The 14,749-nt window shown below is 44.9% G+C and overlaps 1 protein-coding gene across 1 annotated transcript in view; it reads right to left on the reverse strand.

Moving 5' to 3' along the window:
- Positions 1-6,943, reverse strand: part of CDK5RAP1 (CDK5RAP1 mitochondrial tRNA methylthiotransferase) — a 42,630-nt gene extending 35,687 nt beyond the window's left edge. The window contains exons 1-3 of the mRNA XM_082272351.1: positions 6,662-6,943; positions 2,238-2,341; positions 214-248 (exon numbers count right to left, since the gene is read on the reverse strand). Of these exons, the coding sequence (XP_082128477.1) occupies positions 214-248; positions 2,238-2,341; positions 6,662-6,917 (395 nt within the window). The 5' untranslated portion in view covers positions 6,918-6,943. The remainder of the gene's footprint in view (positions 1-213; positions 249-2,237; positions 2,342-6,661) is intronic.
- Between the last annotated feature and the right edge of the window lie 7,806 nt (positions 6,944-14,749).

Here is a 14,749-nt window from a genome sequence, read left to right on the forward strand (position 1 = left end):
TCTGTATAAAAAAAGGTTGATTATAACCTACATAGCATTGCTAATGCTAACCATATACAGAGTAGTCTTTTTCTGTTCTCATTCATCATTTGTGTTTTCCCCACTGGTTAGCACATCCCAAAACATAAATTTGATTGACAGTGCAATTCTTATAGTATTTAGGATATTTTATGGTAAAGAAAACACATGTAAAGTTTAAAATGGAGGTTTTACCTGATTGAACATGTAACCAGAAGGATCACATCAGCCTAAAATAAAAAGAGAGAATCAATACCCAAAAGGGTACATTAAAGGCGCTAATGACAAATCTAAAATAGCTGCAGGCGCGCGACCGACATAACTACGTCGGTTCGCGCAGGAGGGCCGCCCTGCCACAGTTATACTGCGGCAGGCGGTCAAGAAGAGGTTAAGTAACAAACTGTACGTAGACATAACTCAAAAACCAAGCTCAGGATTTCCAAAGCTGATATTTCAGTTATGCGTGGGCAAATGGTTGAAACACTCACTATCCACGTATATATGTCCTATGAACAGAGGAACCAAAATATCTCCAACTGTGATATAATTAACTCAAACTTATATGGAAACCCAAATAAAATATTCCCATAGCACATGTTCCTAGAAATTAATTTGTAATAAGTGGGTGCTTCAAGCAACTACCAGCTGGGAACCTGTATTGACACAAAATTTAAGGCATGCATTGTCAGCGCACCATCGATCCTTGATATAGCAACCAAACATTTACTAAAGTGATCACATCAGAGCATAAAATTGCAAAGTTTTGGGCAGTGTGGTTCCCCTTCATCAGGAATGTGGTGTCACAAGCCTGATGAAGGTATCCTGTGCGGCCCCGAAACATCACAATTTTAAGCTGTGATGTGATCACTTCAATAAACGTTTGGAGACTAATTCAAAGATACTTGGTATACTGGCAATATATGCCAAACCCATATGAAAGGCACAAGTCCATTAACCACTTGCCGCATATTTACTGCGGCAGGGCGGCTTGGCTGCGCATATTCACGCACATGTACATGGTCTCGCTGTGATTAGCCACAGTGGGAGCCAGACCGCGGGAGGAGTGGGCTCGATCGCCACCGGCCTCCCGTGATCTTCTGGGAAACTGACAGGAGAGCTGCTTGCCTATGTAAACAAAGCAGGTGGCTCTCCTGTCACACAGGCACAGTGAGATCATATGTTTCAGCTAAACTGAAACACCGATCTCTGTGTGCCTTTTACAGAGCCGTCCCCTCCACAGTTAGAAAGCACATTTAGGCTTGCATTTAACCTCTTGATCACCCCCAGTGTTAAACCCTTCCCTGCCAGTGTCATTTAAACAGTAACAGTGCATATTATTTAGCGCTGATTACTGTATTGTTGTCACTGGTTCAAAAAGTGCCAGATTTGTCCGCCGCAATGTCGCAGTCCCGCAAAAAAAAAAAAAAAGAAAATCGCTGATCGCCGCCATTACTAATAAAAACCAAAAAAAGAAATTAAAAGTCCAAAAATGTATGCCATAGTTTGTAAACGCTATAAGTTTTGCGCAAACCAATTAGAATACGCTTTTTGGGATTACTTTTATTGCTGACACCAATATGTAGTGACAGGTACTCTTTATGGAGGGATTGAGGGTCTAAAAGACCCTCGGCCCCTCCACTACACTTTCATGTATGCAAAACGCCGAAAACTGAATTTTTGCATATAGCCGTTTTTTAAATCTGCCGCCTTTTGCAGCAGAGTAACCCAGAAGTGACGTCATGGACGCCGCCTCCGGGTTACGTCATCGGAGACCCGATCGAAGCCGCTTCCGGCTTAGATCGGGACTCCATCCAGCCGGCGGACGTGAGGCCGGGCAAAGTCATGGAAGGCGGCGGGAGGGGGGACGTCCCCTCCCGCTCACCCGGGTAACGATCGAGCGGCTCCCGAGCCGCATCGGTCGTTACCGACGGAAAGCTGAACGTCGGCTCTAAACCACAGTACCGGGATGGTGCCTCTAGCTAGAGGCATCACCCCAGTATAACACCGCAAAGTTTGCCGACGTAGCTCTACGTCACTTTGCGGTAAGTGGTTACGACTGTGCAGCTGTTGAAGTAATGCAGTGCCGAATCGCAAAAAAATGGCTTGGTCATTAAGGGGGTAAAACCTTCCGGAGCTGAAGTGGTTAAAAAAATGGTGCTGTATGGACATTAAATAGATCTCCATAGATACCTGCAATGTTTCTATAGTGGTTTTATTACCTCAGCTGCTGTATTAATCCTGACGTATCCAGTTTTCTGTAAGATAGACCAGGCGATTTCTGTATCATTCACATTCATCTGACATCCATATGTCTCAAAATATACTAAGAAAATAAAGATATATATATTAATTACACTCAGCATACAGATCGCCCTCTACAGCATCACATTTTTAAAACAGATCAAATGCCCCCAAATATTAAATCGATACATTTGCTTTTGTTAAAACAGTAATTCATTTATTAAATAACCATCTTATTTTCATATATTGCGTTTGTTATTACTTTCATTATGTATATTTCTTTGCAATTAAGTATCCTAGCATGAGCTTGTTTTCTGTTGCTTTTCATTGACCGCATTCACACTGGTACGACTTGGACCGCGACTTGTCAACCTGACAAGTCGCGGTCCTCACACTCCCATTGTGTAGTACAGGACTCCGACTTAGAAAAAGGGTCCTGTACTACTTTGGGGCGACTTGCATTGACTTCCATTATGTGAAGTCCGTGCAAGTCGCGCCCTTCACAGGTCGCCCCCAAAGTCGGAGCGACCTAATGTGAACGGAGGCTAAGTTCACCTTTACATGAAAAAATAACACACATGTTTTTGCAGGTTAAAAAAAAAGTGCATTTATTATTTTTAAAACAGGAGCCTAAAAAGTATTGCACCCGCGATCAGCAGATTGCAGGTGCAATGTCAGGCCGCTGCACAAACTGCCTACAGCTCTGTTGCCTGTACCTCTGTATGAGCTGTCATTGCAGAGCTGTAGTTAAAGCGGAGTTCCGGCCTCAAAAATTACTTTGGGCCATCCGCTAGCGGACATTAACCTGAAAAAGAAATGGATACTCCCGATTTTAATTTTTTTTTTGTTTACCTACCTTGTTATAGAACATTTGCTTACCTTCCTTCCACTTCCTCCCTCTGCGGCCGCGGCCCGTGCCGTCTCTTCCGGCTTGCGATGACTCCTGGGAGCTGAACGCCATCACTCCCAGGAGTCAATGCGCCTGCACCGGCTCCGCTCGTCAGTGCCGGTGCATCATTCCCTGCTGAGCAGGGATGACGCGCCTGCACCGGAAGTGACGAGCGGGGCCGGTGCAGTGCATTGTGGGACTCCGGCGTCACGGAAGAGGACGCGCTGGCTTCTGCTGCCCACACCTGAGATGGCAGCGCTGGACAAGACATTTTCAAGGTAAGTATTTCTTCTAAAAGGTAAGTGCGACCCGGGATAGTTCAGAGGCTTTCCATTATGGAATGTACTAGCCCTGACTGTCCCGGGGGTATTTTTATCTAAATTTCCACCCCGAGACCGGAACCCCGCTTTAAGTATCTTAGCATAAGCTTGTATTCTGTTGCTTTTCATTAAACGATAGGTTCACCTTTACATGAAAAAATAATAAACACACATCTTTTTGCAGGTTACAAAAAAAGTGCATTTATTATTTTTTAAAACAGGAGCCTAAAAAGTATTGCACCCGCGATCAGCTGATTGCAGGTGCAATGTCAGGCCCCTGCACAAACTGCCTACAGCTCTGTTGCCTGTACCTCTGTATGAGCTGTAGTTAATGTGAATGAACTACGGGCAAGATGATCAGCATGCACACAGTTTATCAACCTACAAGTATATTTGGCGCGGTGGCGGACAGTACTTGTAATTTATTCATTCACAGGAAACGGTGAATGAATGATGCAGCTTTGTGGGCAGAGCCACGCACAGCCACGCTACTTTTAAAAAGTGACAGTGGGTGTGGGGAGCAGAAGAAGGTGCAGGAGCTGGAACATGTAACTTGTTCCAAAGCTCAACTTATCCTTTAAACTTGTAAAGCTTATGTGTGTCCATAGCTGTGCATCTGTCCCTAGATGTATGTACACATTCGGAGGTGCAGGAAGATCTTTACAGCTGCTGTACATCTGTTTTTGCTAGCAGTGGTTGAAATAAATTAAACAGCTGTATGAATGCAGGCGGTGCGTGGGGCCGGCGTGTGTCGGTGGATCAGCTGTTTCACTTTACTCGGCAGTGGGATCTTGGGCTACGTTCCTACTTGGGGTGTGGTATGTTTTCAGATTCGTATAGATTTTCCACTAGCTGGTCGATTCACACGCTGCTATTGATGACACTGATTTTATATCGTTTCTGTGGTGTTTTTCACTTGGGTAAACTATAATTCTTGGTATCTCCATCTTCCAGATTGTCTGGCATTTTTTGCCTATGACTGAAGTGGTCTTAATTCAACTGTCTTGGATCCTGAAGAAGCCCCTAGCTTTGGGCAAAACGCGTAGATCATGAATTACCCACATTTGCTTCAACTACTACTTTATGTTCAGTGAGGTACACCATGTGAAAGAATGTATTGCTATTTCACTATTAAATGGTAATGATTTTTTATTGATGACAAAATAATAAAAATATATTGTTTTTATTAATTGCTTCTGTGCAAATTTCTGCCTAGCACCTCTAAATCTCTCTTATTGTTTCCATCCCTTTTCCTCCCAAGGGAGAAAAGGGGGTGGGATCTCCCTTCTTTCTACTAAATTAAACAGCTGTTCCTCCCAGGAATATAAACACTGCTTTTTTTCCCACTCTTCAGGCCTCTGCAGACACAGAAGCGGGGATTTACTAAAACTAGAGAGTGCAAAATGTGGTGCTGCTCTGCAGAGAAACCGATCAGCTTCCAGCTAGAGTTAGAAGCGGATTCACTACCATGCACAGCTGCACCAAATTCTGAGTGCTCCAGTTTTAGTAAATTGCCCCCAGAGTTTCAGGTAGCTGCTGACACTGTGGAGCAATTCATCCTCAATATTATAGAAGCCCTAAAGCCATGCAAGTCATTCTCTATACTGTTCAGCTCACCCAGCTGGACCCTCCAGGGGTACCAGCATTGTTACATTAGTAATTAAAGGCTGTAGGAATTATTGAATCACTTCTGGAAAATAGGAGCAGGGGAGCTGAACTGACAGGAATACAATTTAGATGATTTTAGTGCTTCTGTTGTAAAAAAAAAAAAAAAAGAAAATTCCTTAAAAATATATTAAAGCGGAGTTCCACCCTGAAAAACATTTTTTAGCTAAAAATACCCCCGGTATAGTCAGGGCTAGTGCATTTCAGCAACAATAGCCTCTGAACTGTCCCAGGTCGCACTTACCTTTTAGAAAAAATACTTACCTTGAAAATTTCTTGTCCAGCGCTGCCATCTCAGGTGTGGGTAGCTGAAGCCGGAGATCCTCTTCGGTGACGTCGGAGTCTTAGAATGCCCTGCACCAGCCCTGCTTGTCACTTCCGGGGCAGGCGCGTCATCCCTGCACAGCTTCTGGGCATGCCCAGAAGCTGTTTAGCAGGGAATGATGCGCCTGCCCCGGAAGTGACAAGCAGGGCCGGTGCAGGCGCATTGACTCCTGGGAGTGATGAGGCTCGGCTCCCAGGAGTCAATGCAAGCAGGAAGAGATGGCGCGGGCCTCGGCCGCAGAGGGAGGAAGAGGAAGGAAGGTGAGTATATTTTCTTTAGGCTACGTTCACATCTTGGCGTTGCTATTACAGGCGTTTTTATGGGCGTTTTTTCTGGCGTTTTTATGGGCGTTTTTGCAGGCGTTTTACAGGCGTTTTTACAAGCGTTTTTTGTGCAGGCGTTTTTAGATTGAATAGAGACCAATGGAAAACGCCTGTAATCTGCCCAAAAAGAAGCTCATATACTTTTTTGAGCTTTGGGCGTTTTGCTCACAAAGGGGGCCATTGAAATGAATAGGATTTGGGCTCTTTCACACGGGCGGTCCGATCAGATCCGCCTGTCAGTTTTTTAGGCGGATCTGATCGGATCCTCCATGCAGCTCTATGGGGCAGCGGGTGTCAGCGGAGACACCTCCGCTGACACCCGCTGCCATCCGCATCCGATCCTGTGCTGAAATCTGGACGGATGGAAACCCTATTTTTCCATCCGTTCAGTACTCGGAGCGGAGCGGATCTGATGAGAGCGGACAAGCGGTTCGCTCTCATCCGATCCCCCATAGAGGGCAGCGGGTGCTGAGACACCTCCCTCTCCGCTCTGCAAGCGGAGACGGAGCTGTCATCCGCCTGGCTCAGCGGGGATCGCGGATCGATCCCCGCTGAGCAACACGGATCCGCCTACGGAGGCGGACCGTGTGAAAGAGCCCTTAGTCTTGTTGGGCATTTTGAGAGCTGACCCTAGAGCAGAAAAACTCCCCAAAAACGCCCCAAAACGCCTACATGTGAACGGAGCCTTAAAAACAAGGTAAGTAAATAAAAAAAATAAATAAATAAACTATCCAGGTTAAAAAAAAGCAAGCGGATGCAAAGTTGTTATCAAGGCCGGAACTCCGTTTTAACTTAAAAGAAATAACATTTTCCTAAAGCCAGGTTAACAAAAAGCTCTGTGTAAGAGAGACTATTCTTTCTCTCGGTCCACTAAACAAACCTTTATTATTCACTGGTGGTGAAAAACAGTCCATGATATAATGAGGTGCATCTTCTTCTATGGGTGGAGGCACAGCCGCTGCTGGAGTAGTGCTAGCAATAAACTCTTTAAGATTCGGGCCTGCACCCAGCCTGGAACTGAACTCTTCCTTCCTCGTCGCAGCTTTCTGAGAGCTGGAGACACTGGTAGATAAAAGCCTCCAGGACAGCAAGATTTTGGCTCGGGAAAGAAGGCGGGATAACTTTAAGGGTTCCATTGGTGGCGCCTAATGCCTAAAGTACAAAAATCCACAAAGAAAAAGATGATTAACTACAACAGATAAAGAAAACTAACATTCCAGTAAACAGAACAATGGTGATAAATATAAAATCACTTCAATTTGCATTTAAAGCAGAACTCCAGAAGTCTATTAACTGTTTTCCGTCCATCGCATTACGTTTGTGTATATATATATATATATATATACACACACACACACACACACACACACACACATACAGGACCCTGCACATCCAGGTAGGGGGCGCGCATGTGCGCCACCGGGGGCTCGCTACTACTGTAATTACACACAGTGGAAGCGGATTGATGGGTACTGGGTACTTGATACCCGCCGACTGTTGAGCAGAGACACCAAACTGAAAACTAAAAAAACAGATCTCTGTTCTGATAGGGGGGAAGGGGTGGAGTTTGTGTCTCTGCAAAGCAGGGAATAAATTCCATCTCCTCCCCTAGTAAAAGCACCTCCCACAGTATAGTAAAACACTGGTTAGGCACACAGTCAACCCTTTGATCACCCCTGATGTTAACCCCTTCCCAGCCAGTGTCAGTATTACAGAGACAGTACATATTTTTAGCACTGATCACTGTATTAGTGTCACTGGTTCCTAAAAAAAGTGTCAGTAAGTGTCATAATATCCACCGCAATAGCAGTCCCACTAGAAGTCGCTGATCGCTGCCATTACTAGTACAAAAAAAAATAAATAAATAAAAAAATCCCATAGTTTGTAAACTTTATAACTTTTGCACAAACCAATCAATATACACTTATTGGGATTTTTTTTAAGCAAAAATACGTAGCAGAATACATATTGGCCTAAATTTATAAAGAAATTAGATTTTTTCTAGGACCCTAGCCTAATAAGGTGTCCCCAGAACAAGTATGATAGTGAAGGAAGAAGATGCAAAAGTGTCCTGCAACAACTTGTTAGCACAATCCTTGAATGGATCTTTTTATAGGTTTGTGTAGGCAGCCATCAATGAGGACACCCTTGCATTAGTCTTTGCTTGGCTCAGTCAGTACTCTGCCTACAGAGCCCGCTACTCACACAGTTCGTGCTGTGTGCATAGGCCCTTGCCTGTTTCCCAAGCTCAGTGCAAAGTATCTCAGAAGGACCTCTTGAATAGGGGTGAGCATGGGTTTGGTATGAACCTAGCTTTGGACCGAACCTGAAAGCAAGAGGTCACTTCCATCAATTTAGCGCCAAAGCAGCTACTGCGGCCGCGAGGCATTCCCTGACCTGCAGCCACATGTAACAAAGGGACGGGAGGGCTAGTGACCTCATTTACCTAATATGGCCATATTAGGTCAATGATGTCAGCAGCATCCCTGTCCTTTTGTTACGTGCCGCTGCTGGCAACGACTGATTGGGTGCTGATTTGGCAGGAGTGACTTCTGAATTCAGACTGAACCTAAGTTCAGACCAAACCAGTGCTTTTCCATACTCTTGATCTTATGGATGTTGCCCTGAGGAATACGTACCACGGGTTAGGAACCTATGCATGATGCTACCAAGCCTTAGTGTATTTCTAATGTTGCAGAGAAACTGGGATAACACCTACTTTATTACAGTTATATGTTCCTGTTCCCATTCACATAGCATACCTTAAAGCGGTAATAAACCGCAGTTGATGTAAAAAAAAAAAAAAAAATATCCCCTGCAAGGCATTGTCATAATGTGCTAGTATGCATCAGATACTAGCACATTATGAGAGACTTACCTTAGAACAAAGCCCTCCAGCACTGCGCTGTCACCGCTGAGATGGCTGACATCTTCCCTTAGTCTTCCTTCTGGGTTACTCCAGCTACATGAGTGGCCAGGTGCGCGATGATGTCACTCCCACTCATGCGCACGGGAGCTGCCATTTACAGCACGGGCTCTGGTAACGTCACCGGCTGCGATGCATACTAGCTCATTATGTGTTTCTCTTTCAGGTTGGAAAAAAAAAATTATAATTTTTATGGGTTTACAACCTCTTTAAAAGCCAGTAGCTACACTTTTTTTAAAAAAAAAATTACTGGAACTCCACTTTAAAGTATAACTAAACAGAAAACGTTTTTTCTTTTGTTTTCAATAGAGTGGGGAAGGATTAGAACTCCTGTCAACTTGTGTTGCTTTCTTTGCCCCCATTAGGGAGAATAACACTCTCTATTTGTCATATTTACCATCATCAATGAAAGTGAAAGTAAAAGAAAATCACAAATTTTAGGTTGTCCCCAGAAAAGTAATCTTCCAATGGGGACACTAGTTCTGGTGACCTGGGGGGGTCCCCGAGGAATTCCTTTCATTTGCAGAGATTTCCTCTCATTTCCTGTTTGGCAATGGGACAGGAAGTGGAGAAAATTCTCCACCATCGGACACAGATGCCGAAATAAAATCTGGCAGGGGTTATAACCCTCCCTTGCTCTATCCAAAATGAAATATATATATATATACCCATAGTCACTGGAACTCGCTTTGTTGTTGTTATTTTTTTTATTTTTTCTGTTCTTTCCCTTCGGTATGTTTATCATACCCTTCTCATTTGCTTGAAGGGAAAAGTAATGTTTGCTGCCTGCTAGTGGGGGACTATTTGCCCCCACCCATTTGTCCTCTATTGTACATATACATATGCCTATGACATCTTTGATGTGGTTATGCTTTACATTTGTTTCTCAAGCGGTTTTCTATTCTTGATTATGTGTTCCATTTTCTGTTGCATTTATTTACATGGACTTGTTGTATGCCTATGCCTGACATTCAATAAAAATCTTTGTAAAAAAAAAAAAAAAAAAAATTATATATATATATATATATATATATATATTTGCCTATAGTTCTACTTTAAGAGAGGCCTAAAGAGGTATAGAGCCTGCCATTGCTAACTTATTTTCTGAAAATTTACTGAATCAGAATCCCTTAAAGCAGAGTTCCACTCAAAAGTGGAACTTCCGCTTTAAGTGGTCCTGACCCCCTTACATGCCACATTTGGCATGTCATTTTTTTTTTGGGGGGGGGGGGGATACCTAGTTTTGACAGGTACCCACTCCCACTTCCGCCCATGCCACCTAGGCGGCTCGGGCAGAAGTTCTCCTCTCCCCCTCCCTCCCTGCAATCTTCTGGGACCCGTCACAGGTACCAGAAGATTGCCTGGCCAGTCTCGAAGCGCATGCGCAGTGCGCACCCGGCTGTGAAGCAGCAAGCTGTCACACCCGGGTGCCCACAGTAGTGATGCCGGCGCCATGAGGAGAAGACGGAGAGAACCGAGGCTCCCCCCCCCCCCCGACCGCATCGCTGAACCGCGGGACAGGTGAGTGTTTATTAGTTAGCAGGTACACTTTTTGTAGCTGCTGACTTTTAATAAACACAAAAGCCAGTGGAGCTCCGCTTTAAGTCACTGACACACATATGCAGACCTAGGAGTTCTGATCCACTCTGACTTCACTTACTGCATACTTCTGCCAGGAGCCAGGCAGATAGCATTATCAACAGAGCAGCAGCAGCAGCCCTGCATCCCTCTCAGTACATGTCCCCATTTAGTAGCCATGCCCTTCTATGGACCTCCTTGCAGGTTTAGCTGCCCCTTGCCCTGTGAGCAGACATTCCTCCAAGACACAAGTCTCCAAGTACTTAGTAGTTCGTATTACAGCACACACACAGGTATACTCACGTTTGCATATCCCTATAAAACAGAAGACAGGTCAGTAGGTGATCCGGGCACCCTGCACACCACACAGCGATCACACATGGGCACCTCCACTGACAGAGGACAGGAGACAACACAGCGACGTCATCAGCCTGAGCCGCTCTCTGCACTACCAACAGCGACATCTGGTGGCACAATGTGTGATTGCAGTATTGCACTACTTGTGTGTTGTAAGTACTAAAATACACATTGTTAGTCATATTATAAATGCAGAGTTACTGACTGTACATGATTACCAGGAGTTGTTCCAGCTTTCAGGGGTTAAAGTATAGTTTAACCACTTCAGGTCTGGGCCAAAAAACAGTATGTTTTGTTAGAAAATTACTTAAAATCCCCAAACAAAATATATATATATATGTGGGGATAAACAAGACTGCAGCTACCTCACAATCACCTATTGGAAGGATAATGTATAAATATCTTGAAGTTATACTTCAATTATCAGCGCATATCTTGCCATACAAAAATGTGCATATAAAATATGTAAATGAATATCAATAAAGTGCTAAAGTGACATAAACTAGAGCAGTGTTTCTCAACTCCGGTCCTCAAGGCACACTAACAGGCCAGGTTTGCAAGATAACTGAAAAACATCACAGGTGATATCATTTGCTGCTCAGTGATTGCAGTATTCTAGTCTGCATCTCCCCAAGGTAATACTTAAAATCTGGCCTGTTAGTGTGCCCTGAGGACCGGAGTTGAGAAACACTGAACTAGAGTATACCTCTTATAATAGTACCAATCCTTTTTATTAAGGGTTCATTAAAAGCTCATACACAACAGTAAAATCAATTAATGCCTATGTGTTTTCAGGGATGGTCTGAAAGTAGGCAAAGTAGGAGATAGTCGGACAGATTGGGGTAGAGCATTCCAGAAGATGGGAGAAGCTCGGGAGAAGTCCTGGAGGTGAGCATGGGAAGAGGTGACAAGGGAGATAGAAAGCAGGAGGTCCTGGGAGGAACGAAGAGAACGAGTTGGTTGGTATTTTGAGACCAGATTAGTGATGTAGCTGGGCGCCAAGTTATGCATGGCTTTGTAAGTTATGGTTAGTAACTTGAATTTAATTTGTTGGTTGAGTGGCAGCCATTGGAGGGATTGGCAAAGAGGGGTAGCAGACACAGAGCGGTTTGCAAGGTGGATGAGCCTGGCAGCAGTTTCATGATGGACTGAAGGGGGGATGGTCTTTTTAAAGGTAAGCCAATGAGAAGGGAGTTGCAGTAATCGAGACGAGAGATGACCAGGGAGTGGATTAGAAGCTTTGTGGTATCATTGGTTAAGAAGGGATGTATCTTGGAGATGTTGCGGAGGCTGAGGCAGCAAGCTTTGGACAGTGACTGGATGTGTGGACGAAAGGATAGTTCAGAGTCCAGGATTATACCTAGGACCTTGGCATGGGTGGACGGGTTAATAGTTGTGCCGTTGATGTTGACAGAGAAATCAGGGGAGGAGGACCGTGGGGGAGAAAATATCATGAGCTCGGTTTTGGATCGGTTGAGTTTGAGGAAGTGATGTGCCATCCAGGCTGATATGTCTGTTAGTAAGCTGGTGATGCGTGAGGAGACTGATGGAGTGAGCTGAGGAGTGGAGAGATAGATTTGGGTGTCATCAGCGTAGAGATGATATTGAAAGCCGTGGGAGGCAATCAGCTGACCCAGGGAGGGGGTGTAGATTGAGAAAAGGAGTGGTCCAAGGACAGAACCTTGGTGGACCCCGACAGAGAAAGGAAGAGGAGAGGAGGTAGTAGAGTTGTAAGTAGCACTGAAGGTGCGTTGGGATAGGTAGGATGAGAACGAGTGTAGAGTACAGTCACGGAGGCCAAAGGAGTGGAGTTTTTTTAGGAGGTGGGGGTGGTCTACTGTGTCAAAGGCAGCGGAAAGGTCCAGGAGGAGTAGTACAGAATAGTGTCCATTGGTGTTTGCTGTTAGTAGGTCGTGTAACAGGAAGTCAGCTAAATCTGGGAATGTAGTCACAGGAAGGAGATACATTTCTACCTGATTTAGAAAGTCCATTAATTAATTTAGGGTGTTGGCTACAGAGCTAGCCAGCAGGAAGTTGAAAGGCCTTCACCTGTTCAGAATGAGGGAGTTAAGGCTCTATAATTTGTTCAGAGAAATTCCTATTGTTTGCTGCCTCCAGAAGCTGTGTCCTGAAGCCATGTGGGCTGGGAGCAGGAGGACAGTCAGCGTGTGCCTCCCGACAGGATGTGTGGGCCTGGGAGAAGACCCCCCGGAGTGATGTGTGCCCGGGACGGTAACCAAGGGTGAATACGTCTCAAAGGTGAGAAGACGAACTGTTGATGTGAAAGAAACAAAAGGACTGTGTTGCCCTGTGAAGCTATTATAAAAGGACTATTGAGTGTCCGCTGTAGGACAAGGAAGTCTGCCCGACGGTAGGTTGGAGACAGACACTTAGGCAGGTTCCAGTTGTGAGAAGGTAGCCGCCCACAGAGGCAAGGATTTATTTTCTGTTTTATTTTATTTTGGATGTTTTGCTGCATACAGCCTGGTGAAGAAAACACCATTTAATAAACCACACTGTTTGTTTGCAAGCACTTGTCGGCTACCTCTCTGGGAAAACGCACCCCCCAAGGGGTCATCCACACCCGCCACCGAGCTAATCCCTCACAGTCGTTTGTGAGTTTAAGGAGAGCAGTTTTAGTGGAATGTTGAGAGCGAAATCCAGACTGAAGGGGATCAAGAAGATTGTTCTTAGTCAGATGGTCACTCAATTGGTTGTAGATCAATTGTTCAAGGAGTTTGGAAGAGAAGGAGAGTAGGGAGATTGGGCGTAGATTGTTAAGGTTGGTGGGGTCCAGTGAGGGCTTTTTAAGGATGGGGGTGACTAGCGCATGTTTTAGAGAATTAGGGAAGATGCCAGAAGAGAGGGAGAGGTTGGAGATGTGAGTTAGAGCAGTGGTTCTCAAATCCGGTCCTCGGGACCCACTAACAGGCCAGATTTTAAGTATTACCTTGGGGGATGCAGACTAGAATACTGCAATCACTGAGAAGCAAATGAGATCACCTGTGATGTAATTTAGTTATCTTGCAAACCTGGCCTGTTGGTGGGTCCCGAGGACCGGATTTGAGAACCACTGAGTTAGAGAGCGTAGAATAGAGTCAGAGGGTGTGCGTAGCCTGTGCGAGGGAGCAGGATCCAGGGGGGGGGGCAGGTGATTAGATGGGTGTTAGATAAAAGTACAGCAACCTCGTTAATACTAGTAGGGTGGAACAAGGGAAGTAATGATTGTACCTGTGGCTATGGGTTGTTAAGTGGAGGAGGTTTTTGCACATTGGAGATCTCCTTGCAAAATTGTATCGATCTTATTTTTGAAGTGATTGGCGATCTCCTGGGCAGTGAGTGAGTTAGAGGGTGGAGTTGGTGGAGGACAGAGTAGAGAGTTAAAGGTAGAGAAGAGATGACAGGGACTAGAAGAGAATGTTTGGATGAGCGTGATAAAATAGGTTTGCTTGGCAGTGAGGAGGCAGTAATAATATTTTAGAAGGGCAGATTTATATTGGTTGAAGTCTTCAAGAGACTTAGTCTTACGCCACAGGCGCTCAAGAGCACGGCTAAATTTTCTGAGACTTCTGGTGTTGTCTATTTGCCAGGGTTGTAGGGTTCGGGGCTAAATTCTGCGTGTAGTGAGGGGAGCGAGCTTGTCTAGGGAGGATGACAGTGAGCTGTTATAGATGGAAGTGGCTAGGTTGGGGCAAGACAGCAGTGATATTTTGTCATATAGATGGTCAGTAGCAGAGTAGAGCAAAGAAAGGTTGAGGTGGCGAAGGTTTCTACGGGTAACTGTTAGGCGGTTGAAGGAAGATGAGGTGGAAGACAGGGAGAGTGCGAAACTAATAAGGTGGTGATCAGAGAGTGGGAGAGGTTTGTTGGAGAGGTTGCATGGAGTGCATAGATAGGAGAAGACAAGGTCAAGGGTGTTGCCAGTGGAGTGTGTAGGAGCCTGTATCCATTGCTTCAGGTCAAGAGAAGAGGTTAGGCTGAGAAGTTTAGAAGCAGTAGTAGTATTGGCATTAACAGGGATATTGAAGTCACCAAAAATGATTGTGGGGATTTCAGAAGAGAGAAAATAGGGTAGCCAGGCAGAAAAGTCATCAAGGAAGGTTGATA

Source organism: Pelophylax lessonae (genome assembly GCF_965119305.1).
Source record: "Pelophylax lessonae genome assembly, chromosome: 11".
In the NCBI taxonomy this organism is placed as follows: domain Eukaryota; kingdom Metazoa; phylum Chordata; class Amphibia; order Anura; family Ranidae; genus Pelophylax; species Pelophylax lessonae.